Source organism: Pteropus alecto, unplaced genomic scaffold (assembly GCF_000325575.1).
Source record: "Pteropus alecto unplaced genomic scaffold, ASM32557v1 scaffold155, whole genome shotgun sequence".
In the NCBI taxonomy this organism is placed as follows: domain Eukaryota; kingdom Metazoa; phylum Chordata; class Mammalia; order Chiroptera; family Pteropodidae; genus Pteropus; species Pteropus alecto.
In genome coordinates this window covers 12,334,661-12,361,666 of record NW_006438113.1, presented here as the reverse complement: position 1 = coordinate 12,361,666, position 27,006 = coordinate 12,334,661, and the positions used below count along the sequence as shown (strand labels likewise).

General features: G+C 53.1%; 2 protein-coding genes across 2 annotated transcripts in view; both read left to right on the top strand.

Moving 5' to 3' along the window:
• The window catches only part of LOC102896542 (cadherin-23), a 320,558-nt gene extending 307,684 nt beyond the window's left edge, over nucleotides 1-12,874 (top strand). The window contains exons 29-34 of the mRNA XM_025049321.1: nucleotides 3,701-3,761; nucleotides 4,729-4,877; nucleotides 9,252-9,387; nucleotides 10,928-11,316; nucleotides 12,201-12,302; nucleotides 12,626-12,874. Coding sequence (XP_024905089.1) covers nucleotides 3,701-3,761; nucleotides 4,729-4,877; nucleotides 9,252-9,387; nucleotides 10,928-11,316; nucleotides 12,201-12,302; nucleotides 12,626-12,766 — 978 coding nt within the window. The 3' untranslated portion in view covers nucleotides 12,767-12,874. The remainder of the gene's footprint in view (nucleotides 1-3,700; nucleotides 3,762-4,728; nucleotides 4,878-9,251; nucleotides 9,388-10,927; nucleotides 11,317-12,200; nucleotides 12,303-12,625) is intronic.
• A 2,148-nt stretch (nucleotides 12,875-15,022) lies between these two features.
• Nucleotides 15,023-20,108, top strand: LOC112482670 (cadherin-23-like). Its single transcript, XM_025049320.1, has 6 exons — nucleotides 15,023-15,052; nucleotides 16,420-16,569; nucleotides 17,632-17,760; nucleotides 18,739-18,867; nucleotides 19,617-19,844; nucleotides 20,061-20,108. Exons 1-6 carry the CDS (start codon nucleotides 15,023-15,025, stop codon nucleotides 20,106-20,108), a joined length of 714 nt encoding a protein of 237 aa, XP_024905088.1.
• The last annotated feature ends 6,898 nt before the right edge of the window (nucleotides 20,109-27,006 follow it).

Genomic DNA, 27,006 nt, shown 5'->3' with positions numbered 1-27,006 from the left:
CTGTTGGTGTTTTCTGGGCAGTCCAATTTGCTCCTATGACAAGTGAGGAAACTGAGACCCAAATAAGGGAAGTCCAGGCCAAGGCCACACCGTGAGCCAGTGGCCAAACAAAGGCCAGAACTAGGTTTCCTGACTCCTGGCCTTAGCCACGCTTCTGGCTTCCAACCCTCCCTCAGGGCTCACTGAGCTAGTCTGAGGACAGGTGGGAAATAACCTACAGAGAACAACAGAGTTGACAAGGTGGGGTTTGAACCTCCCACACACACTAGTCACCTGTTATCACTTAAGACCATCCCACTAGAGGGAACTTGGCAGATGGTCCTTACAGATCAGGCTGAGTGGTTACAAATAAACACGCTTACAGGGCCTGGCCGGTAGATAACATGTGACCAAAGAGGACAGGTGGGCAGGTCTACCTGGAGAGCACTCTCAAGGAGGTGGAGGTGCCTCAGCTAGGCTGATGGAATGCCAGGATGCAGGCCCAGTGCGGTCAGCTCTTCCAGTTTCCCAAGAGAAGCCAGAAATCTGAATTTTTAAGCAAACTTAAAATGTTATTTAATTATTAGTGAGGTTTAAATGTTGGCAATCAATTCATATTGGGGAGTGTGGAGATTGCAAAGACCAAACAAACTGGATTGCAAAAAATTCAAAATGAATTTTCAAATATTTAAAACACTACAACAGCCAAAGAAAACACATTAGCAGGCCATATCCAGCTTTGCAGTTCAGCATTCATGATCTATGATTTCTACAAACACAGGACAGGAAATCCCCAAAAAGGTCCAATAATAATTGTGTTTTTCTCTCTGACCTTGGAGACTTTCGTGAGACTACGGATAGAAGATTTTCCCTCCTTTCTCCCGACTTGCAGCTTAGTCTAACTCAGTCAAGAGTTTCTAGCACTTGGTAGGAGGAAGGTCCTCAAGTCACATCAAGGCTCTGCAGGTGGCTGCAGAGTCCATATCAGCAGGCAGTGGGGAGTGGAGAGGGCCTACCCCGTCCTCACCCTCCTGAGCCCCCATCCCCTCCCCCAGACACTCACCACAGCTGCAAGACCTAACTCCCGACTCCCTGTGCCCAGCCTCCTTCCTGCTTGCATCCTTGCCCTGTGCCCAGCCAACTGAGGGCATCCAGTGTACCCCACCCCACCGCCCACCCATTCCCTAGCACCACTCCTTCCAGGATTTCCAGGGAGAACACAACCCCTCCCAGCTCCCAACCGAAAACTCTGATCCCTGACCAGCTGCCAGGGCCTCTGCCTTGCTGGTGTGGCCTGGAGAGGCAGCCAGATGTGGGTTGGCCCTGCCTTGAATCTGAGCAGGGAAGAGGGATGGGGCGTGCCCACTGTCATCTCCCACAGGGAGAAAACTAATTGTCTCTCTATCCTACCCTGGGCGTTGCTTGGCTGGGAATAAGAAAAGGGCAGTTTGAAGTGGGAGAAGTCTCAATCCTGCTAGTCCTACTGTTATTTCAAGTCTTCTCATGGATCTGGAGACCTTATCAGGCTAGAAAAGCAGGTCCTGGCTTCAGTCCTTAATAAAAAGATAAGCAAGGCTTATAATTAGCATCTGAGTAATTCCCTTGGAAGCAAGAGGTTCTGAATTGGTTGAAAACATCAAGCCACCCTCCCTGAAACACATGCAATGTCAACTGTGAGGCCCCCTTGATGTCCCCTCTGACCAGCCAGGCTGGCTGGTTCTGGAGAAAGGAGGCCTCCATCAGACCAAGGCTAGGAATCGCCTTGAGGGCAGGTGAAATCTCTTCCATGCCACTGGAGTCCAGGGCACTCTTGCAGGCCCTGCTCTGGACATAGCTCCGCAAGCTTAGTCTAGAACCTTCTTTCTTGCCTCAGAGCTCCATAAAGCAGGGTCTATGAGTAGAGGGACTGACCTCACAGCATATCTTGCTGTATGGCCTTAGGCTAGCCACTGCCCCTCACTGGGACTTGTTTTCACTCTATACTAAAGCAGAGGGATTCCCCAGGTTTGAGCATACCTTCACATGTTTCCCCAGAGGACCCCAACAAGGGTCTGGCCCCACTTTCCTCGCCAGGCCTTCTTCTGCAGTCCCCCAAGCACTAACCTCAGAGCCAGCCCTCAGGAGTCCTGAGCTGGGTGGAAGGTCGTCTCAGCTTTCCAAGAGAGGCCCGAGAAGCACCGGGCGCCACCTGCGACCCCAACCCACCCCGGGACTCTGCAGTTCCCTGCGTCCGTCAGTCAGCCAGGCTGGGCAAAGTGGGCTGTCTCCCTTTACTCTCCTGCTGGACTTGGCTTTGTCTGAAAGAGTTGGGGCCCTGCCTTGGGGGAGGGGACACCCAAGAGGGTAGGGATGGCAACTGGGTTGGACAAGGGAGAGGGGAGCTGTGGTCTGGAGCCCTCCCAGGGCCTCACTCCAGCCTGTCTCCTTGGAGCCCTCTGAAGGGGTTGGGCAGGGGCACTTGGGGAATGCTGGGGGAGGGTTTCAAGGCCTCTGCAGCCCATGGCTCTCACCTTCCCCTGGTGGACATTTGAATGGTATCGTCTGTCAGGCAGCAGCCAGTGGGTCACTATTCAGTGCTTGCCAACCCCCAGGTTACCAGGGAGAGGGGCTCACAGCGGGAGGGGAACAGCAGAGAGATGGGCCCTGGTAGCCCCTGAGGCTCCTCCTCCCTCCATCCTCCCTCCATCGCCCTAGTCCTCTCACCTTCCAGGCTTCTCTCTCAACTTCCCAGAAAAGTACTTTCCCTTTGAAAGTGTCTGGCTACAGACATGAGGAGTGAGAGGCATGTTCAAAGGTCAAAGAGATCACTGGGCAGAAAGCCTAGGATTGAGGGGCAGCCAAAGCTGTGCTCTTCATAGTTTGGGTGAGCTCTTGGAGACCCTCCAGGCAGTGGCTCTCTCCACACCAACCCCCCCACACACACACAGAGATGCCCCTCCCCCAGCCTCCCTTCTTCCCCAAAGCCAGAGCTTCCCTGGCAACCCGCTACCTCCTTAGAAGCCTCAGTCTTAAGTAGCTTCTCCATCAAGGACCCCCACGCTCCCAGAAATACAACACAGTGGGGCAGGGGGAGTTGTGGCTCTGCCTGAGCCCGGGGTCCACCCCCTTTTTTGGAGCCCTAGTTTTTGGTATTTGGCTTTTTCCTCCTGCCCTTAGCCCTTGATCTCAAAAGAAGCATTCTTTGCACCAAATGGACCCTCCTGTGGACTGTCAAAGTCCTTTAGATGACTGAGGTGTCATCCAGCCCCTTCTCTCAGATGACAAAACTGAGGTCCAGAGAGGTGTGGCTTACTCAGGGTCACCAAGTCAAGAAGCGCTCACACAATTTACCACCCTAGGTGAGGTTCCTAGGCACTCAAAAGGCTGAAGGAGGGAACTGTGGAGGTACGAGCCGACCTAGTCAAGGCTGTATCCATCATCTACCTTCTCCCTGTCCTCCCCAAGAACCTGGAGGAGAATCAGGGAGGAGAGCTGGCAGGTCTCCCGCCACAAACAGAGCAGCACGGAGACATCTACAGTCAGATGTCCTCGTGGGGGATGAGAAAGACAGACATGTCCCTCTCCCGTCCCGCATCTCCGGCCTCTCTGGGAAACCACAAGTTTGGGCAGGATGGGCTGGGGGTACTGTAGAGGGAAGGAGAGAAGCTCCACAAACGTCTTCTCTCCCCCCTTCTCGTGGGGTGGAATTCCAGGAGTGACCTCATATCTCATTCTTCCTCAGTTAATGGCCACAGATGCCGACGAGGGCGAGTTCGGGCGTGTGTGGTACCGCATCCTTCATGGTGAGTGGGCTGCCTTTGGACGGCGGAGGCCGGCCTTCCTGCTCTTGGGATGGCAGAGCTTCTCTAGGCTACCAAGGGCCTGGGAGGTGAGGTCAAGGAAGCCCCAAGTACTGTACACGCGAGCGGGCCAGAGAAAGGAAACAGGGACATTCTTCGATCATTTGCACCAAGTTGGATGTTTTTTAAGTGAGGGTACTGCATTTGATCACTATGCTCTTGAAGTTCCTCATGTCCCACAGTAGGGCATTACCCTGAGAGAGGGATTCTTGGGGACAAGTGCAGCCCCCAGCAGCAAGCTTCCCAGAGACTGAGTGTCATTGGCGCAAAATGTATCATGTGCCCATCCCCAAACCATTCACCTTGGACTGTGCTCTCAAACTTCCCAAAATGAGTCTCATTGGCCAACTAGAATCATGTGACCATCCTCAGCCCTGAAACAATCACTGTGGCCAGAGACTAAAATATGCTGATCTGCTTTCTCTTGGAATCAGAGTAAAATCACCCCTGTGCAAGGCATATGCACTGAGCGTAGAGGAGGGTGGATACCCAGAGGAAAATCAGGGTACCATTACCACAAATGGTTGCAGGAGATGTCCATGAAATCTTGGCTTCAGCCACCACAGAGAATTTGGTTTTAGTTCCTCTCTGTGTAGTGCCCAGATCCCTCTGAATATTGAATCCAATGACACTTCTGGGTATGGGTTCTCAGAGGACCCCCAGGCTTCCCACAAGGAGGACACATAATGAACTTCTGCCCCCTCCCTCCCATCCTGTCAGGCCAGGAGAGCATGAGGCAGAGGCCTGCTTGCCATTGTGGGCTTTGGCCAAGCTCCTGAGGCCTCTGGGCAGGGTCAGCATTCTGGGGGTCTGGGACCCCTTCTTCCCTCCGCTCTCCGCCCACCCCATGATTCCATGAGGATCCTGCTCCAGGACAGAACTCATGCATCTTTTCTATCTCTCCCTACAGGTAACCATGGCAATAACTTCCGGATCCACATCAGCAGTGGACTTCTGATGCGAGGACCCCAGCCCCTGGACCGGGAGCAGGACTCATCCCACGTGCTGATAGTGGAGGCCTACAACCACGACCTGGGCCCTATGCGGAGCTCTGTCAGGGTGAGGTCGGGGGTGGGCTGGGCAGCTCTTGGATAGCCAGTCAGCAGATCGTGAAGCACTGACCTCAGGGCTGGGCCAATGCCCTAGGTGAAGGGGAGATGGCCCCTCTCTGGGGCCTGGTGGGGCAAGGCTATCGCTGATTTAGGTGCTGAATGACACCTGGAGCTAAAAGGTACAGTGCGGGGTGCCACAGGCTTAGCCCAGCCTAGGATCTTGGCTCTGAGCCTCGGTTTCTCCACATGTGGAAGGGGGTCAATGATATTGATATCTGTCCAGAAGAATGAAAGAGGTGTTCTTACCATACTAACCCCCTATAGTCACATGACTCTCTACGATGAGCCACGGAAATCTCATATATGTGATCTTGGAGATGTAGATGTTGCCAACTTCATTTTACAAATGAGGAAACTGAGGCACAGAAAAGTCATTAGCAATAGACTTCTGAGCTCAGGTCTTTTGAGTCCAAGTTCAGTGCTCTTTCCACTGAAAGTGTCCCCCTAATGCCCTGGTGACAACTTCCAGCTGTTCTGTCAAATTTAGTCTTTTCTGCCCACCCTTATTCACCTCGGGCCTCTCCTCTAGGCAGCTGAAATCAAATCAGCCTTCATCTCCATGAATGGTCAAAAACAGACACACAAATATTCCCCCCAGCTGGGCTGGTTTACGCACACGCCTACCAAGTGGCAGGGGAATAACTGAGATGACCTCTCAAGGTCACCCCATCCTACCCCCACTGCATACTCAGCAGCTCACAGCCCCTTCCCTTAAACCGGGTGGAAAGTGAGTCAGACCCCATACGTGAAGAGTAGGAGGGAGTGGGAAAAGTCAGGCCAAGGGACTTTTACCCAGAACTGAGTGGGGCAGAATCGGCTCCTCTTATCAGCCCTATCTCTACCCGCTGTTTCCTTCAGGCTGGAAACAATGAACAGAGGCCTGCCTGGGGTCACCATCACGCAGGGGGAACAGGTGACTCAGCCTTGGCCCATCCCCTGCTGGTATCCCCAAAGCTCTGTCCCGGAAAGAGATGGAAAAGGGTTCCTCATGGCTGCCCCTTCCCTCCGAGTGAGATCTACCTAGGTGGAGATGGCTGAGGGGGCAGACCCCTTGGATTTTTATACCTTGGGGCTACTTGGAACAATTCCAGGGCCCTGCTGACTGAAGGTGAAACCGTTACTTGAACATACACTCAGGCAGTCCCACACAGCCACGCTCACCTGCATGACTGAGTTGCTTATTCATGTGATCACACCCACGTCACAACCTGCCCTTTGTCGGGCCAGCTTCAGGCCACAGAGTGACTGACATTAGCATAGCTTGAGTGGCTCCCTGGACTTCAAGCTGCCTAACCACAACCCTCCTTGTGGCCCCCTCACTCCTCACCCTCCCAGGAGCAGGTGAGCACCTCTCTCCAGCATTGCGGCTGCAAATCTCTTTTAGCCACGTATCTTTAAAAATAGAATGCAGCACCCCAAGGCACTGTGTAAAACAGATCAAAGCCAGGCTGTGCCAGTTAGTGCCAGGGTGGGACATCCAGAGCCACACCAGCTTGGCCACCCTCCTTTTGCTCCTCTCCTCAGGAATCCTGAGGAATAATAAACCCTCATATCGTACTTACTCTGTGCCAGGCACTTTCCTTAGTGCTTCACGTACTTGAACTCATTTAATCCTCGTATTAGCCCTATGAGGTAAGCACTGTTGTTATACCCGTTTTATAGATGAGACTGAGATAGGAAGGGATTGGCCAACGTGTTTAGGGTCACAGAGAGGTAAAGATAGAGGCACCAGGCAGTCAGCTGGGCTTCTCTTAACCACTGTCCCACGCTCTCACACAAGCCTGTTCAGAAGACTGCTGCCTTATTCCCAGAGTCATACTGAGGTGGGAATGTGGGAGCTGGCCCATGAGGTGGGGGCTGCATGGCCCCTGTAGTACACAGCCTCCATATACCCTTGAGCCCCAGAAAAGTTGGGACCTTCCTGAAGATGATGTGGAGACTCCAGCTTTGCCCTGGATTCATTTTCCTGGAGACCATCCACATTCTCCAGTTCCTGCCTCAGAGAACAGGGACAGGTCAGATGGAAGAGCCAGGGAGCACGGCGTGAAACGCTCCTCATGGAGACCAGGGGTCTCGTACACATTGCAAGTATGCACGCACACACGCATCCCCTGTGCCATCCTTGTTGGAGGGCACAGCACTGGATGGAAAGTGGGGCTGGTTCTCCAGGGAGCCCAGGAGCTCATTAGCTGAGCTCTTCTGCTCAGCAAGAATTCGGCAGACCTGTGTGTTTCCTGTACATCTGGGTCTCTCAGGTTCGCAAACCACATACCATTTTGCCTTCTGTCTCTGCTGCTAAAAACAAAGCCGAAACCAACCAGAGCGGCATGTTGCCAGCCTCATTGGAGGATGGGCCACACCCAGGCTCCATGTTTACCTCCCTCTTCTTTTTATTGTACTGTCAGACTAGCCCTGTTTTCTCCCTTCGACCTTGAACTCAAGGCCATTTGGACAAGCAGACTGAGGAAGGGGAAGGCTCACAGTTTTGAAAGATAGATGGTTAGTTTCTGTTTACAGAAAGAGTTCCCGAAATTCATCCATGCAAATTCCTCCCCACACCCACCCCACCCAGGATCTGCCCAGCCAAGTTCCTGGGGAAGCCAAACTTAGAAGGTTCCGGCTTGTAAACAGCTGTGTTCTGGAGTGGGCATTTTAGTTTGCATAGTGGGTTCTGGGTGCCTGCATGTGAAAATCTGATGACACACCAGGGCTACAGGAACCCCAGGAGCAGAGACGTAGAGAAACCTTTATCCCCGTATACATCACCTCACCCTAGCTCTGCCACCCCACCCACCCCAGAATTCTCCACCAGTTAGGCCGCCGTTCCTGCTTATACCAACAGAAGCCCCTTCACTTCTCTCCAACTAATTTCCATCTAAACCTAGAACAGAAGCCAGGGCTGATCCCAGGGGCAGTGATCAACTAGAAACTAAATATTCATGTTCTTGAATAGTCTGTGCCTTGGGCTCCACCGTTAGTGCTGTGACCACGTGTAAAATCCGTGTTGTGCATCATTGCTCCTGCCCCATTTGCTCCCCCTCCACTCTTCTGGCAAGTTCTGCTGGCCCTGGCTCTGTCAGGCTGGAAGGAGGGTGTCTCTCCTGTTCTGGGGCCAGCTTGCCCCCAGCATAGAGCGAAGAGCAGTAGTCTTAGTAGACTGAAACCAGAAGAACCTTTCCAGCCCTCTCAGTTACGGGAGGCCTTGGGCAAGTCACTCCCCACCTCTGAGCCCCTGTCTCCCATCTGGGGAAAAGAGTCAGGAGCCCCGGGCTCACTACTGCTTCTGGAGCACCAATACTCTGTGGTTGTAACTCCCCTCCCCCACCATACTGGTCCTTCTGGACCCAGCCCTGGTTCTGCCCATCCATGGGCCACACCCTCCCCATGCTTCTGTGCGAGAGGTGGGGGCAGGTGGTGTGACAAAAAGAAGTTTACATCTCTCCGTAAACATCTCTTAAACTTTCGTTTTTGTTACGCAAGATGCACATGTTAATGAAAGAGAAATTAGAAAGTATGGATAAGCAGTGATGAAAATTATGCACAATTCCACAATTCAGACATAGCCACTGTCCTGGATGACATCCTCGGAAGCAAATCCTGACATAAGGATTGGTGTGAAAGCGATTAATAGCAAGTGTTCCCAGGAAAAGCCTGAAGGGACCAGGGAGGAAAGACAGCAAAGTAGCACAAAGGGAACTTTGACCCAGTTCCACAGAGAGCTCTGGAGAGAGTCACCATTCCAGCTCGGGAAGCTGGAATATTTATACTGTGTGCCCATTAGTCAGTAGGTAAGGCCTGCCCCAGGGGACGTAATTCCCAGACACTTCTGCTCTCTGAGTGTGGGTTCCAGCAGCCTCAGCGGGTGCTGACCACTGGCAGTGAAAACACCCAGAGAAGATGCCTGAGAATCTAGAGGAGTTAGAACCGACATTCCCTGCTACAATCATAATTAACAGTTTTATGTCTAGTCTCCCAGATACATTTTGGTATTTGAATGAGGTCACTTTAAACCTTTTCAAGCACTTTTGCAAAGTCTGGATCATTTTATCTTCATTACAACCCTGGGAGTGACATGGGGCATGAATTATTATATCAATATTACTGTTTCATAACTGAGAAACCTGATGGCTCGAAAGATTTACTAATTAGTCACAAGTTCCCACAAGGTTAGTGGCAGAGCCAAGAGTAAGATAAAGTTCTTTCCTCAACAAATGATGTTTGAGCACCTGCCATGTGCCAGATACTGTGCGAGGTGGGAGGACACGGTAACCAACTGGACAGCCTCACTGACTGACCTTCTGCCCCGGTCTGGCTCCTACAGGTGATAGTATATGTGGAGGATGTCAATGACGAGGCCCCTGTGTTCACACAGCAGCAGTACAGCCGCCTGGCTCTTCGAGAGACCGCAGGCATTGGCACATCGGTCATTGTCGTTCGAGCCACAGACCGAGACACTGGTAAGGCCAGCAGGGGAAGCCAGGGGGCCCCATTCCCTAGAATGACCCTCCTCAGCTTACCCCTCCTGCTCCTGTGGAGCCTGTCAGGGCTGGAGTTAGAGGGAGTTGTCTCAATCTCTGGATGGAGAGAGGAGAGGTCACAAGTTTGAGAAGTCCAGCTTTGTCATTGCAGGACCCAGCAGCTCCCAGCTAGCCTTTGGCTGGGGGCTGGGCAGGGCTAGGAGAAATAAAGTACTTGCCAGAAAGCTGGCTGAGGCCTGGCTCCTCCATCCAGCCGAGGCTCCGGGCCTGGCACACACGAGTTTTACAAGGGGCAGCACAACCTGTTCCACAAGGCAATGGTCTGCCCTGAAGGCAGCCTGGGCCTCACTGAGGGCCCCGAGCCCCAGAGGTGGCCACAGTTAGCAGTGCAAAATGAAGGAAAACATGGCCAGGTCACTATGGCCGTCTTCATGGAGCCAGGCTATCTGGGCCTGTGCCCTAAGCCAGGGGTACAGCCAGAGAGGAGCTCTTTCCTGGGGTTCCACTGTGCCCCAAAGAGGCTCCCTGAGCTGCTCCTAGTTTCTCAGGTTCCTGCCCTTCCTTCATATTAGCTGTTCTGGTGGCTCTCAGCATCCCCAGCTCACCTGGGGCACAGGATAGAGTGGAGGCAGAAATTGGTCTGAACACTCTTAGGTGGATTGTTCTCCCTTATGTGGCACATTTATACAGTTTAGGTCATATATATCACTGTGGCGCAGTGGTTCATGACCTTTGCTGGCTCAGGAATTCTTTTGAAAAACAAGTGGAAGCTATCAATCCCTCCCCAGAAAAATGCAGGTCTATTCAGAGTTTTGCAAATAATTTCAAGGAAGTCTGGGATTTCCTGAGTGGTTTTATGACCATTCCGCTCAAAGTGTGTGGACTCGAGCGAAGGAAGCCCAGCTCTTGCTCCTGGCTGAAGGCTGTATTCCAAGACCCGGGGATTTGGGGTAGAGAAATAAGGAGAATGGGGGAAGGCGTCCCTGGCACTGGAACTCTTCATCCAGAGGGACCAGATGAAGGCTTGGCCACCTCTGAGGATGCTTTCCCTGTTGATCTAACATTTTCTAGATCAATGACCCTAGACACTACAAGTGATCTCTAATTTCTCTACCCTCTTTGTCCAAATACACAAGGGAGGTGCTTGAGCTTAAATTTCGAAGCTTAAGGAGCAAAACTAAACCCCTCCAGCATATTTCTCAGGCCCGGACCAGGCCCCAGGGCGGGGGCAACATTGTGTGCTGGACCTTGCTGTCCACATAGACCTTGACACTGTCCTCTGCCACATCCCTTGGTATGATCCAGCCCACAGTGCACGCTGGGTAGGCCAGCCAAACCTCTGCCACATCCCTTGGTATGATCCAGCCCACAGATGGGGGACAGTGCACGCTGGGTAGGCCAGCCAAGGCCCCTCACCCTGTCCCTCTAGGACAGCAGTGGGTATGCTGTGGGCACCTTGGGAAACCACAGGGCAGCTCCACTCATCTGGGACTGTCCAACCTCTTGCATCCTCCTACAGGGGATGGCGGCCTGGTAAACTACCGCATCCTGTCAGGCGCAGAGGGGAAGTTCGAGATTGACGAGAGCACGGGGCTCATCATCACCGTGGACTACTTGGACTATGAGACCAAGACCAGCTACCTGATGAACGTGTCCGCCACTGACCAAGCACCCCCCTTCAACCAGGGCTTTTGCAGTGTCTACATCACTTTGCTCAATGAGCTGGATGAGGCCGTGCAGTTCTCCAACACCTCCTACGAGGCCTCCATCTTGGAGAACCTGGCACTGGGCACTGAGATTGTGCGGGTCCAGGCCTACTCCATTGACAACATCAACCAGATCACCTATCGCTTTGATGCCTACACCAGCGCCCAGGCCAAAGCCCTCTTCAAGATAGATGCCATCACGGTGAGGGAGGCTTGGGACAGACGTGGCAAGGGCTCTCTCTCAGAGCAGGGAGCTCAATTCTTTTAAAGCTAACCAACCATTATTGAGCTCCTATATACAGCACTGTCCTCTTTGTCATAAAGTATCTGAAATAAACATCCCTGTAATATATCCCGTTTCATATTTAGGAGTAAGATAAAGTTTATACCTAGGCGACCTGGTGTCCTTGTTACTAGACAACAAAAGCTATGCAGATCATCATGTTTTCCTTTTTATCTTGGCTGTTAGGAAGCTCAGATATAAATGTGTTTCATTGCAAAAGCTAGTTTAAGCTAGGCATCTAGTGCAGCTATCTCTTATCTACTGCCTGGATCTTACTCTTTCATCTTTGTTTTAGTGTGTTTTTTATCAAAATCCCTTCTTTGAAAATAGGCAAGGTAATAATCACTACAATGTGCCAGGCCTGGGGCATAATGGGAATACAAAGATGAACAAGACCCTTTCTAACCTTCAAAGAGTTCTCAGGCTAGGAGTAGAAGTGGGAATAATGAAGAATGCAAATCAGCATCACATGGAAATATGTGAAAAGAATGACAGTATATAGGTATAATGGAGCACCTCCTGGGTCCAAATAAGAGAGTGCTCATACCTGGCTGGGGAAACAGGAAACCTACATGGAAGAAGTGACATCTGAGTGGGATTGAGAGAACAGTAGGATTTTAACCTACAGAGCTACGTGGAGAAGTTTTGTCAGGCAGAGAGAGTGGCGTGGGTGTGTGACAGTGGGCAGAATGTTCAGGGTTAGTGAGGAGTCTGGTTCGGCTGGAGCATGGGACTGCTTGGGGGCTGGGTGGGCTCTGCCTGGTGGGTGCAATGTTGTCGACCATCTGGCCCCCTCCTTGCAGGGTGTGATCACAGTCAAAGGCCTGGTGGACCGGGAGAAAGGTGACTTCTACACCTTGACGGTGGTGGCAGATGACGGTGGCCCCAAAGTAGACTCCACTGTGGTGAGTAGGTCCCTGGGTAAGAACCCCACAGGTTCACTCATCACCACCCCAGGTCACCTTCAAACTCACATCTTCACCGGCCACCCAAAATGCCGACCGGTCGGTGGACAAGGGTTTCAGTAGCCCAGAGGCAGTGCTGCAGCTGGTCATGCCATACCTTCCGAGGCAGCCCGGGCTGGGAGGAGACCTTAGACAGGTGGGGGCTGGGGGCATCCTCAACAGACTGCTGCTTGGAGTGGGGGCTGGAAGACCTGCAGGCTTCTAACTACCTGCATCTTTGTCTTTTCTCTCCCTTGGCCTCCTCCTGACGGCTCTGCCTACAGAAGGTGAGTAGCCTGTGGACTGGGGCTCTTCCCTGTGCTGTTGGCTGTGTGGCCAATGCTGGCTTGGGCCTTGCCTGGTGCTGGAACTTCCTGCCTCCCATGAAGAAAAGACACGTAGATGGGTCTGCAGCGGGTCCCTGATCAGACCCTTCACAGCCATCCCAGTCCAGACCCCTCTCGGGCATGTACCCTATGTCTAGCTCTGCTCTCTCTGCCTTCTGTGTCCTGCCGAGCACCCATGGGATCCTGGGGTGGGGTGTACACTAAAAAGGAGTAGGTGGAACCACAATGAAAGGAACACTGAGGCCTCATCCCAGCTCTGCCCCTCACCAGCTGTGTGACACAGGCAAGTTGCTCAGCTGCTCTGTGCTTCATTTTTTCGGCTTTAAAATGAGGGTCATGCCAGCAGCCCTGCCTTCGGAGGATGTGATAGAGATGGCAGGAGATGGTGGATAGGAAGCCCTTGTAAACTAATCTTGAAGAAGGATATTGTGGGAGTGGCGTTTGCAAAGGGGACCCCCTCCCTGTCTTGGTGGGTTGGTGTAAGGAGCTTGTTATACTGTGGTGCATGTAAAATGGAGTTCACAGCTCCACGGCCTGGGGAATGCTGGGCAAGGGCAGCCATGGTCGCGGTATGAGTCACCTCCCTCAAGGACTCTAAGTAAAGGCAGGGGAGACCTCATGCTGGGAACACTGGGGAGGGTGACCCCTGAAGTCAGAGGTGCCTGATAAGGTTCCTAGGAGCGTGGGAGAGGTGAGAGAGGCAGGCAGGTGACCTCAGGCTGAGGGGGATGAAATGGGGGTGAGCCCCACGGTAGGGGTCCACTGGAGACCTACAGTGTGATAGGTCATCCTACAGTGATGAGAACATTTAGCAATAGATTTAGCTTGGGCACCGGCCAGTCAGGTCTGAGACCATCTGTAGACCATATGGGTGTCCAGCTCATCATCAGCCTTGGTTATAGCCACATTTTCACTCCCCACTGAGTCCCTGTAACATCAACTTAAAGGCGAAGAGCCAAACATGGCTGCTGGGGTCCTTGCCTCATGGCTCCCGAGAGGGGGCCCGGCTCCCTGACTGTGGCTTAACCATACACCAAAGACCCCTCCGTCCACGAAACCAGCCTGAGGGTGAGTGAAGCCCTGAGCAGCACTGTACCCACACAGCTCCCCTTGGCCTCCCAGGGGCCCCAGATGGCAGCCAATGAGCAGAGCCCTTAGTGTTGGGCAGTGAATAGGTGCCCTGTGTCCTGCAGCTCCTGGCCCTCTCAGCCCGAGGAGCTGAGACTCAGGTTACATGGGACCCTCTCCCTGGGCCTTGGCAGCCTCATCTGTAAAATGGGCCAGTTGTCCCTCACAACTTGTTGTCATGAGGAGCCCAGGAGCCGAGGCCAAGTGGAGACTGATAAGCAGCTAAGATGCTCCCTGTGAGCTGCTGGAGCCCTCCGTGGACCAGGCTGCCCACTGCCTTTGATGGACTAGCAGGCATTTCAGAGCACACACTCCTGCACAGTCCTGTTTTTCCACAGTCGCTTCACCCTCTTTCAGAAAGCAGGACCTCCACCCCTTTGCTCTTCCCTGGCTTCCTCTCAGAGGCTTCCATGGCCACTGCCCCAAATACACCAGCCCTTTCAGCCCAAAACTTGTTGGAGGTACTAGGGTGGAGGCAGACTGACGGGCCTTTTAGAAGTGCTACCATTTCCTCTGTGAGGCCGGAACCCCAAACCACAGCTTACCTATACCTGACTCCTCCCAGACCCTGGGAGGGTTGAGGAGGCAGCAGAAGGGGGCAGACTGGGAAGGCGGTGACTCTGCCATAAGAGTTCTTGAGTGTTACACCCTCAGGCCCTCAAGGGACAGGGCAGGGAGATTTGGACCATGAGGCCCTGGGTGGGGACACAGACTCATGTCTACTTCCTGTAGACCTCATCCACTGAAGCTGACTCCCTACTACTAGAAGAACCTGACAAGCATCATCATGACCATCAGAGTAATAATCATAGAGGGAGTATCTACTGTGTGCCAGGCTCTGGGCTGAACTCGGGGTACCACAGGAAACCAAAATCAGACACAGTCCCTGCCTTCACAAGCATAAGATATAGTCAGAGAAAGACTGATCAAATTATCGCACCAATAGATGTATGCCACAAGAGAGAGCCTATAATAAGATGTCAGGGAAATTGAGGGGGGCTTCCCTGAGAAAGAGACTCAAGCTAAGAGCCCCAGAAAGCACAGGAGTTTATACAGCCAAGACATTTCAGGCAGAGGGAACAGCGCATACAAAGGCCTTGTGGCGGGAGGAAGCACGGAGAGCCAAAACAAGGCCTTGACCCAAGTGGAAGAGTTTGGGAGGATTCAGAGCAAAGGGGTCTTGTTTGTTTTCGCCCTGAGAACAGCATGGTAGGCATGATTACGCCCATTTCACAGGTGAGCACACGGGGGCTCTGGGACATCATGGAACTACCTGACAAAAATTCATGATGGATGAGCAGAGTCTTGGTGAGCGAGACCATGCCTGTCTGCCAGGCAGAAAGCTGGATAGGAACCACCACGCTTCACCCCTTAAGTTTTTGTTAGCCCTTTTGCATCCCCCAATATCCCAGTACTGTAGATGTTCTTGTTCCTACTTTCAGTTGAAAAAATGGAAAATTAGAGGGTTCGAATAACATTTTCCAAAATTGCACAGCTAAGTGGTAGAGTTGGTCCTACTGCAAAGCCTACTGCGAAGTCCTACTGCAAAGCACAGCTAGTAAGTGGTAGAGTTGTTACCTTATGGTTTTAAAAGCCTCCTAAAGATAGGAGTGCAGCTAGGACTGAGAAGAAAAACCCAGTTTAGGAGGAAGGATGAAATGAATCTCCTCAGGAAGTATCACAGGCTCCCTGTGGGGTCCTGCAGGAGGCAGGCAGCCTGGGACCCAGAATCCCAGGTCCGGGGAAGGAGAAGATGAGGTGTGGCCTGGGGAAGAGGCCTGGCTGGAATTCCTAAAACCTGAGCATCCTCCTACCCACCAAACCTCCTCATCAGTGAACCTAAGGGGCACTTGTATTTCCCACCTCATGACAGTAGCCATCATGGGCTGGAGTCTATGCCCACAGCAGAGCTTTCTCTGGCTTGCTATCCAGACCCTGGAGGCAAAGCTAGCACTGTAGACACAAGAGATACGTTCTCTGGGCGCAATGTGCATGTTCTCTTCCCTTCCCCATCTGCCTTCTTCCCAAGGGGACCACCAACCCACCTCATGGCCCCCCTCCTCCTGAGCCCTGTTTCCTTCCCTCTAATCCAGAAGTGTGAATGAAGAGGCCTTTGGACAATATCTGGCCGCCAGATGTGTGGTAGCCAGCCTGCACGTTTTTTTTCTTCGGTTTTTATTAATCACCACCTAATTTCACACAAAAATCTGGAATCTTAGTTCCACTTGAAAAACAAGAAACTAAGGCAGTGCCAAGCTGGCACTTCCTCACGGATTTAGAGCTAAGTAGCTTCCATTCCCTTTGCCAGGGCCCATGCCTTCCAGTTCTCCCAGGCCACCACCCCTGAGTCACCCCAGGCCCCTTCCCTTGCTGTCCCAGCCCTAGCATTTGAGTCTGTGTGGCCCTCCCCCACCAGATTCCTAGAAGAAATGTGCTCACGTCCTCCGTAAAGTCAGGATTGACCTAGGCAGGCCCGTAAAGCTAGCTGACGTTCCAGAACCAATCGGAGGTCTGGTCCCCAATGGACCCATGGTGGGACCCTGGTGTTTGGGGCTGGGGTGGGGAAGGAGATGGTAGGTCTCTAGCCACGGTCACCTGTCCAGGTCTACATCACTGTGCTGGATGAGAACGACAACAGTCCCCGGTTTGACTTCACCTCCGACTCGGTGGTCAGTGTGCCTGAGGACTGCCCTGTGGGCCAGCGCGTGGCCACCGTCAAGGCCCGGGACCCCGACGCGGGCAGCAATGGGCAGGTGAGCATCGAGAGAAATAGCCCAGATCGCCCCTGTCAATATGGGGCTCCCACAGCCCCTCAGCTAGAGGGAGCCATTTAAGCAATTCCATCATTGAGCAGGAAGAATGGGTCATCCAGGCTCTGCCCAGTCCCAAGTAGGACCACCCTGCTCTTCCCCCAGTATGTGGTCAGGGAAAGGAGGCAGAGCTGTGCAAGCGGTTGACCCTGCCTGGGTTGAATGAATGTGGACCCCAAAGGCTAGCCACAGCTCAGACCCCCGCCGCAAGCGGAAAGCCATGGAGGTTCAGCTTTCATGGTGACTCCTCCATCACTTTCATCCACAAGCCACACAGCATCTGGCTCCTGAGACCAACCCTCCCCCACTTAGCCCCCGGTCCCAGAGAGGATGCGCTTCTCGGGCCCTCATCCCACAATAGGAAGCACTCCCCATGCTCCAGATTTGGAGACCCCTAGAGCACAAGAAGGGGTGATAGAGCACGTCAGTCTTCACACTGCTTCGATCTGTCCTATGAATTGGGTGGCACCATTTATAAATTCTAGCACACCCCTGGGAGACCAAGAGACACTGGCTTTGGGGTCAGAAGCCCCTGGGTTCAAATCCTCATTCTCTTGGGCACTTGCGAGCTATGTGACCAGTTGTTTCATATTTCTGAGCAAGCTTTCTGTCTGTGAACTGAAGAGGGCAGCTCCCTATGACAAGACTGTTGGGAGAGCCAGAGTCCATGTCATACCAGGGCAACGTGCCTGTTCCTAGCAGACACTCCGAAAGTGTCAGCACTTCCCTGCCTCTGCCCTGGGAAATGTCGGTGCTTGGAGCTCACAGCTGTCTTCAGGCCCCTAGGCTAGTGGGCTGATACTCCCACCCAGGAACCTGCCACAGGCCCTGCCTTACCTCAGTGGGCCTGCCACCCCCATTTTAAGGGACATAACCACGCCTATATAACACGTTATCTTCTCAAACACCCTTACTGAGCAGAGGGCCCAGCTGGGCAGGAACGTGCCCCTTGGCCTGACCGACCGCCCCTCTGCCTCCCCATTCACTCTCTCTCTTCCATGACAGGTGATTTTCTCCCTGGCCTTGGGCAATGTCGCTGGAGCCTTCGAGATCGTCACCACAAATGACTCTGTTGGAGAAGTGTTTGTGGCCAGGCCCCTGGACAGAGAAGAGCTAGACCACTATATCCTCAAGGTAGGGACTGGCCCTCCTCAGGGTCACTGTTCACCATCCAGGAAAGTGTGCCCATCAGCATGCCCTGCTGGTAACCATCTCTGCTGTCACTTTCCCAAGAACCATGGGGTAGGCAGTACCCCTAAGGACCAAGAGCATGAGTGAGGCTGACCCAGGGAGGGGGCTCTGGAGCAGCAGAGGTGCCTGTCCCTGCTGTGAGAGCCAGGAGAGAGCCTAGGGGAGCCCTGACTCTTCCACAAACACAGTGTGACCATGGCAAGTTATTTATTCTGGGCCTCCTGTGCAACAGATAGAAAAACCCCTGCCTAGCCTGCCTTTGCTGAGGTAAGAAGTGCAGGTGTGAGAAGTCACTAAGGCCACCAGTACTGCTGAATTGCTGTGACTGGCATATTTCCTGATGAGGCTCTGGGGACGCCAAGGCTATGTTTCTGAGGCGGGGGCGGGGGCGGGGCGCGGGACGGATGGCTGAGCCACTAGAGTATTTCTGCTGCCCCGCAGGCATCCAGCAAGCACTGTACCTCCCAGGGACGGGCTCAGGTTGTGGTTAGGACTCCAGCTCTTTGCTGAAAAGATTATTTGAGGCTCTTTCTCTGTTTGCCAGAGTTCAGATCGGAGTGTGTGGAACAGGGGCCTTCAAAGCTAAAGGTCTAGTTGAAGGCCCAGGGGCACAGTCAGGGGCTGGCACAGCCCAGAATACAATTGGGTAGGATTGGGAGGTGAACACTGGGCACACTGGAGTCAGATGGCAGATGAGGGTCCCAGGTCAGACAAGAGCTGGACAAGGACTGTTTGCGGCAAGGGGCGGAAGGTGAAAGCCTTGGAGAGAGCCCAGAGGTCAGAAGCCACCTGCGGGCAGGAGTGGGCCAGCAAGTCTCTGCCCTCCCAGTCCTCCCACCAAGCAGACAGCCCTTTCGGACTTCGTGTTCCTAACCTTCCCCAACCCTTTGGCCCTGACTCCAGTCATCTCCCTCCTTGCAGGTTGTGGCATCTGACCGTGGCACCCCTCCACGGAAGAAGGACCACATCCTGCAGGTGACCATCCTGGATATCAACGACAATCCCCCGGTGATCGAGAATCCCTTTGGATACAATGTCAGTGTGAACGAGGTGAGGGCAGAGCCAGCACCTGTACAGCTGGACATCCAGAGTGGACAGTGGGCCTGAGCGGACTGGATAGTGCCCATTTAAATGTCTGCCTGGCCCACTAATCTCTCAGATCTCAGGATTGGGGACAACTGCTTACTCATTCTTAATTCTAACCTAACACCTCAGCCAACTCCTGAAGTGCAGTATCTTTTTGTGGTAGATGTGAGGAGGAGATAAGAGGGAAAGAAGAAAGTGGCCTTTCACCACCAACAGGGAACTGAGGTTTAACCTGGGAGAGCTGCTGTTAAATAAAGCAATGATTGCTCAGCCAGTCCTAAGATTGAGCGCTCCCAGGAGTCGTTGCCCCAGCATTGCTGGATGTCATGCCAAGTTGGATATTCACGAAGGCAGGATGGCATAGAGGTTTAGAGGCCAGCTCTCAGGCCAGCCCCCTGGGATTCAGACCCTGGCTCTGCCACTGACTGGCTGTGCGACTGGCACACATTCTTCCCCTGCACCTCAGTTTTTTCTCATCTGTGAATAGAGGGATGGCCCCAGGACCTAACTCGCAGTGTTGTAGAGGGGAGTCAATGAGTTATCACGGCCCTGGCATGTAGTAGGAGCCCACGGAGTGTTTGCCACCATCATCTTCAACCTTCTCACTACTCCAGGATAGACTGCAAAGCTTTCTGGAGGTCCAGGTGAGGCCCTTGGGTACTGGACTTTGTCTCATTGAATCTGGAATGACCACTTTCTTGCTTTTCCCCCAGAACGTGGGCGGGGGTACCGCTGTGGTTCAGGTGAGAGCCACCGACCGTGACATTGGCATCAACAGTGTCCTGTCCTACTACATCACTGAGGGCAACGAGGACATGACCTTCCGCATGGACCGCGTCAGTGGTGAGATCGCCACGCGGCCCGCTCCACCCGACCGCGAGCGGCAGAGCTTCTACCACCTGGTAGTCACTGTGGAAGACGAGGGCACCCCCACACTGTCGGTGAGCAATGAGGGTGGCCATGGGGGCGGGGAGCCAGGTGAGAGAAAGCTCCGCCTTCTGCATGAGGGAGCGGAGTGCTGTGCAGTGGGTGAATCCTTGGTAGGCCTTTAGTCTGTCGGCCTACGAGTATTGATGCAGGGCCCGTGCGTCCAAAGGTAGGGTGCTAGTTCATCTGTGTCCGCAGACTCCAAAGCCTCTGGTCCTCTTTGCTCACAGAGCAGCTCGGTGGTATGGTACAGATTGAGCCTGGACCTCGGGGACTAGCCAGCCCTCACTCCATTTGCCAAGCTGTGTACCTGTGGGGCCGCACTAACCCATATAGTGGTGTTTCTGGGCCAAGTAGGAAGAGATGCCCTCTGGCTTCTTATGTTGTGTTGGTGTGATACACCATCACAACCTGTCATGGTTGGAAAGGGCTAATGTCTTTGATCTGGTCTAATGCTTGAATGGGCAGGACTATTGCCCAAGACAATGTACAAGGTTGGAGAAGGCGGGGCTGGATGGTGAGACAGTCTGCAGGCCATGAGCTGGAGTGGGAGCAGTTTGCAAATTGAGAGTGGAGAATTTGAAGTCAGGAGCACTGCGAAGCTGGCTGCACGATGGCAAGTAAGTCAGAACCTCTCAACATCAGTTTTGTCATCTGCTAGAGGGAGATGACATCTCCTTCATAGGTGTTGCTTGGGGAATTGCATTAGCTCGTGTCAGTGGAAGGTAAACCAGGAGGGGGAGGACTGTATGAATTATCTATCACCACAATAATGCTGCCTTACAAACCAAAACAAACAGAGAGGCATAAAACAACCATTGATTTCGCTCCGATTCTGTAGGATTGCTATTTAGACCTGGCTTTGCTGGGCAGTGCTGCTCTCAGCTGGGCTCCCAAATGCCAGGGGCGGGGGTGCTATGTGTGAGTCAGGCGGCTATGCTTCTAGGAGTTGGCTGCCTATCAGCTGGGGTGACAGGACAACTGGGCCACCTCTTTCTCCTCCACCAGGAGGTTACCCTGTGCCTATGCACATGGAGCTGAACAGGGTCCCAGAGAGACAGCAGAGCATACACGGGCTTTTGAGGCCCAAGCTTGGAACTGGAACAAGGTTACCTCTGCCACATTCTGTTGGCCAAAGCAAGTAATGAGGCCAGCCCAGGTTCAAGATGTGGGGAAATTCTATCTTTTGAAGGAATGAACTGCAAAGTCACATTGCAAAGAATATAGATAAAGAGACATATAAAGGATTGGGACATTTTCGTAATCTCTCTACCCTAGGAACCCTGATTGTAAATGAGGCCTCAGCTCTGCCCCTCTGCCCCCAGTAGGTGACCTGTTAGACCTCTCCCCTCTGACGTTAGCACTGTGAACTGTGAGGTCAGAGCAGGTCCAGGCTGAGCTCTTTCTCTGGAGTATCTCTGGGAAGGATGGTGGACTTGGGCCTATCCTGATGTAGGCCAATGAACACACCACTTTTGCCCCGACCCCGCAGTGCAGAGTTTCCCAGGGAGGCTGTCGGTGAACCCATGATGTTTTAAAACCCTGAGTTTTAGAGGCAACATCTGACTTCCTTTTGGTCTCCAGAAGAAATGGGAATTAGAGAACTGGGAAATCACCGTAGCCACATTTAACATCCCAGAATAGGGGCCACTATTCATTCAGTGCCTGCAGAACTTGGGACTGGTCCCCATGGCCAAAAATAGTTTCCATCTTGACCAGGCCCTCCATAGAGACCCAGCATAGCCCAATGGAGACCTGTGAACACTGCCTCCTCATATGCAGTCCCTGACATTCTGGCCCTCCTTGAAGCAGGTCGCGGCCTGTACCAGCTCCTAGGTAGAGTGTGGGAAGCTGGGTGATGAGAAATGCAGTCTCTCTTTCTCTTCCTTCCTATTCCTGGTTATCACCAACACTGCTCCCAGAAAACACCTTCAGGTTGACTAGGATGAGGGATGGGATTCACTGGAGGAATATGTAATAGTTGGGGGAATATGTAATGGCTCCTGGGCTAAAATACCATAATACAGAAAAATAGCATCAGGCACCAGCTATAAAAAGATTTATAAAAGAAACATTTTAAGTCCAAAAGAATGTATCCCTTCAGTTTTTTTTTCTGTTCCCTTAGGCTGGGAAAGATCTCTTTTATTTGATTTTTGTAGGGGACACCACAGTGAAGAACTGCAGTGACCACCCCAGGAGCGTAGTTCATTCAGTCATTGTTCGTTTGCTCATTCATTCATTCAGCTGTGGTTCCCTGAATGCCCACTATGTGCCAGGCATGAGAAATATAGAGATGAAAGCAACATGGCTCCCGCCACAGTGAAATGCAGCTGAGTAAGGGGGACAATGAGGACATCCATGTGTGGGGGCCAAGATGCAGATGGGGCACTGAGGAGTTCTAAGAACGTTTTCCCGAAGGTCCTTGGAGGAGGTGACACCTGGGCTGTCTTGTCAGTCAGTCATAGTTAACATAGTATAGGGAGAAAGCATATTCTGGCCTGGAGGTCAGCCTGAACAAAGACCTAAGATCCAGTGATAATCAAGAGTGAGTGTGGGGAGCCACAGGTAGTTCAGGCCCTTGGCATAATTCAGAGCTGAGAGTAGAGCTCTCTTTCTACATACCCTCCCCTTGACATTCTGTCTGGGCTTTGCCCCAAGGGCTAGTGCCTCCTCCACTCCCTCTTGGCCCTCCTACGCCAGGGTGGGGATGGGGCAGAGCTGGCAAGCTAGGGCCCTGCAGCCAGTGCCCAGTCAGGATTGGCATTTGCCTCCAAAGAGCACTGGACCCTCATCTGTGAGACTGTCACCTCTGGACAGTGAAGCCCCAGGTTCCTGAGTTCCCCTAAGCACAAAACTTAGGGCCAATCCAGAGGTGACCAGAGGTGACCAGAGGAGGACCCTTGTCTGCTATTGGGCAGATTTTACTAGATGAGTGTTTGAGGAAGTAGGATCATCCCAACTCCTCCTAGACCAGCCAGAGCCCTAAGCAGCATCAGACCAGCTATCCCGAGGTTCCAGGAAATCTCACCGTGATTTAATGGGGGTAGGAGGGTGGGTGCCACCCTGAACATATCTATCCAGAGATGCACAGCAGACCCACACACCCACCTGCAATTATCTACCTGGTTCAAGCCAGTCCACACTGAATCATTCATTAATTCATTTATTCATTCAGTGCTAAATACATGTCAGGCCTGTGCCAGAGGCTAGGAATCCGAGATGAGTTCTGCCCTCAAGGAGCCTACCGTCCTGTGGGGGAAATGGTTATGTAACAGAGTTAACACTCTGGAATGTGATACAGTGCTAGGAGTTCAGAGCCAGAAGCCAGGGGAGGTTTTCTATACGAGGCATCATTTGCATCCATGTCTTAAAGGATGAGGCTCTCTAAGTTGCATCCATGAGGCTCTCTAAGTTGGGAGCCTGGGATTCAGCTACCAAGAGCCTCCCCAAAACCAAGAGAAATCCTGTATCTGAGCCCTTGCATCTCTTTTTTTTCTCCCTGAGACGGACAGACGGGGATGGACAGATACACAGACACAGACACACAGACACACACCAACGCCCTCCCCGCCCCCCACCCCCACCCCGGTCAATTTCCTGAGAGCCGGATATTCCTATGACCAGCCTAGACCAGCTCCACCCAGCACCCAGAGCTCAAAACAGCTGTGCTGCAAGGGCATCCAGGCTAGCCCAGACCTGTCACACATGGTGTGCCAACCAGCCAGGGGAAGTCATTGCACAGCCTCAGCCCTTTAGCTAGCTGCAGGCCACAGGCAGGGAGGCCAGGCTTGGGGGAGGGATCTAAGCAGCCTTCACAGAGGCCCCTGTAAGAGGAAGGGCTGGGACGAAGGACGGAAGGCAACTGGCAGGTCAGAAGCTGAGCCCCCCGCTATAGAGGCACCTTGGCAGGGGGATGGGGAGAGGGAGGGCCTGACTGGGCCTTTCTGCTGCACGAAGCACAGCCAGCAGATTAGGCAATCCCAAATAACCAGCCCTGGCTTCTCAGGCTGGTGAGGACCTTCAGAAGTCACCTGTCCAGGCAGAAGGACAAAAAATCTGCCCACTTCTGATACAGGAATCGCCAGCAGTAGCCCCATGAAAGTCTATAAGCTGGAAACACAGCTCTTGGCAGCTCACCCCGTATCTTTAGGGCCAAGGGCTCTTCTGTTTATTAAACTTGGACCTTGCTGCTATTTGGGAAGCCTGCTCCCCTTGGCTCAAGCTCAGGAAACCCCAGCCTGGCCCCTTCCCTACGCTGCTCACCAAGTAGGCCAGCCTTCTTCATCCCGGCACGATTAAATTTAGACCCTTCCCTTAGCCTTGCTTTTTGAGGGATGTTCTGCAGCTGCTCAAATGCCGCACATGCAACTGGTTTGGTTCCTCCAAGAGACCTTGGTTCCTCTGCAGTTAGTTGAGAGTTTCTCCCTTCCCCATCTCCTGCTGCAAGCAAATGTGGTGCAAGGGCCACCACGCCTACCAGATTTGCCAGGCAGAAAGGAGAGTGACAAAAAGTGGTGTAGAAAAAGCGGAGCCACGGGGATGTGGGCACGGCTTCATCTTCCAGGGCCTTGGTCTACACTGTAAGCAAGTCCAAGTCCTGGCCGCTAATGCCATTCAGTTTGATGCAGAGGAAGGAGCACAGGCCTGGAGACCGAGGAGCAGGAGCAGGAGACCGAGGCCTTGGTCCCAGTTCCTTATTTACTTGTGGTGACAAAGCACAAACCTTTTGAAACTTCAGTTTCCCACTGCATTAAATGAGGACAGTAAAGCCTCCCAGGGTTTTCTGGTGGGGGAGGGGGAAAACGAAGAAGTAATAACATGGGAAAGTGTTTTGGAAAGCACAGAGTATTAAAATGGAAAAGGCGACGATATGGTACACACACTGCCACTTCTCTATCCTGTGCCAAAGGCAGGCATTGCTAGCCTATGTCAGCACTTTCTCATTAAGCTATATTGATACTTCAGAATACCTCTCAACATACATTCCAGGAAGCCATGCCAACAGATCAGAACTGAAAAAACAAAATGAAACCTCTTCCCCCTGGCCTGCACAAGCTCAGGGCATTATGGCTGTTGAGGAGACCCACCAGGCCCAGATGAAGCTGCTAGGAAACTAGAGGTGGTAAAAAGTCAGAGGTAGCCCGGCCAATGGCACGCAGTCCAGAGAACCTGGTGCAGCCCATCACCCAGTATCTATGCTTCAGTCGTCAGCTCTGTAAATGAGTTCAAAGAACAGGCTGTTATTGGACCCCCACCCTCCTGGAACTCACACCCTAACCCTAACCCACAGCATCCGTGCAGGAAAGACAGGCAACAATGCAAAGCAGAAACAATGAAAGACCTAGACAGTGCCCTCTGTGGGCTAGGACGGATGCTCAGCTGGGTTGTTAGTGTCTGCTTCTCAAGAGGCCTTTGCACCCAGCATCCTGGCTGACAACCCCAGTTCCTCTTTCTGCCCATTGCCATTCCCTTTGGGTTCCCTGAGCAAATCTTAGCCCAGCCCCAGCACAGTCAGGCCAGCCCTGGAGTGCTCTAGGAAGACCTATTCTAAAAGGAAGAGGCCACAGTGCCCATGATGGGGTAGAGGGTGACAGGACTCTGCGGCCCCCAGACTCACTATGTCCTGAGTCTCCCCATCACAGACCGCTCCCTAAAGAAGACAATGTATCAGCCCCTCTGCCCCAGGCTGTTGCGTGTAAGGGTGAGCTCTGGCCAGGTGAGAGTGAGGGCAGCCCCAGGGCTGGTCTTTTGAAAAGCAGAACCTGTTGTTCCTACACGCTTACCCCAATGTCTACCACAGACCCCCTGGCAGGGCCAGCCTGACCGGTAGCAGCATCTCCAGTAGCCTCTGTGGCATATTTTCAGAAAGTGTCAATTCCATTCCCTCAGAGGGAATAGAGGTAGGAGGTCTTTATTAAATGTGAACATTGGGAGAGGGGTTACAGGCCCCATAATTCCCGATACACCTCTTAACAATGACTTGGTACCTAAAAGCACAGATTTCCTTCCTGGGGCTTTAAGACAGTGCCATGATCCATGAGCCTCCGGCCTCAATCTTACCCTGCCCAGCAGCCAACTTCCTGGAGGCCCTGGGCTACTCCCAAGCCGCTTCGAGGCAGGCACCTTGTTCGCACCCCACTACTTTGTTTCATGCACCCCAGCCTGCAGGTGCTGAGCCAGGGGCCGTAGGAACCAGCTGCCAGGGATGGCATCCGCAGAAGTACCACCGCCCCAGGGGTAAGCACAGAGGGCTGTTCCCATGCTGGCCCCTCTCCAGCAGCAGCAGCAGGAAGGGAGCTGGGGGCGGGGCGTGTTGTCATGGATGAAGATGGAACCTGGAGCTCAGAGTAAATTTCACTGAAAACAGGAAACCACGTTTACTTATAAGGGTCCACAGAAGAAGGGCTCCAGACCATGCAGGAGGAAGCAAGGGAGGAAGTGTGGTGGCTTTCTGTTCTGGGGCCTCCTCCCTCCCTCCCTCCCTCCCTCCCTCCACACAGCAACAGCCTGCCTGGGGTCTCAGTTCTTAGTAGTTGTCTCTGCCTCCAGGTCAGAAGCTGAGGGCTGGGCCAGGCCAGCCTCCCCATAAGACAGGAGCATTCTTTCTGAGCTGGGGGGCAGGAAGTCTGGTCTGTGGGCTTGTCCTACTCTAGAGGTAGCCTGGCCCTGCCTTGACCAGGTGCCGACCTGCCCATCCCTGCCCCACGTGCCCGCAAAGCTGTGAGAACAGCACCCTCTTTCTGTGGCAACTGGCACTAAGTGTTCATGGTAGCAGATGGAATAGAAGAGAGGACCCCCCAGGAACAAAGCGGGAGCCTGGGCTTAGGTGTTCTGGCCACTGGAGGTGTCAGTGCAGTCTCAAGGCCCATGCCCACCCTCTCCTCAAGGCCCCCAGGCACAGCAGGACACCCACATTGGCCCATGCCCTTGGGCCTGACAAAGGAGCTTTGGAAGCAATGCCGTGTATCTAGGGGGCTCACTGCAGCTGCAGAGCCTAGAGCACCCGAAGTCCTGGTTCTTGGCACCTGGGCACAGTTCAGCAGAGCCAGTATAGGCTGGGGGCAGATGAATGCCCAACTGAAGCTCTACCCTTCACAGTGCCCAGGGCTCCCACCCAGCTCAAACTCCCACCTAGCTCAAACTCTCACCTGGCCCTCTTAAACCCCACCTATTTCC

Bases quoted from the DNA above. Each gene is read 5' to 3' on its own strand.
- LOC112482670 (XM_025049320.1), top strand. From the start codon at position 15,023: ATGGTAGGCATGATTACGCCCATTTCACAG. The intron at 17,761-18,738 runs GTAGGGACTGGC...CCCTCCTTGCAG, and splicing joins TAGACCACTATATCCTCAAG to GTTGTGGCATCTGACCGTGG. The intron at 18,868-19,616 runs GTGAGGGCAGAG...CTTTTCCCCCAG, and splicing joins ACAATGTCAGTGTGAACGAG to AACGTGGGCGGGGGTACCGC.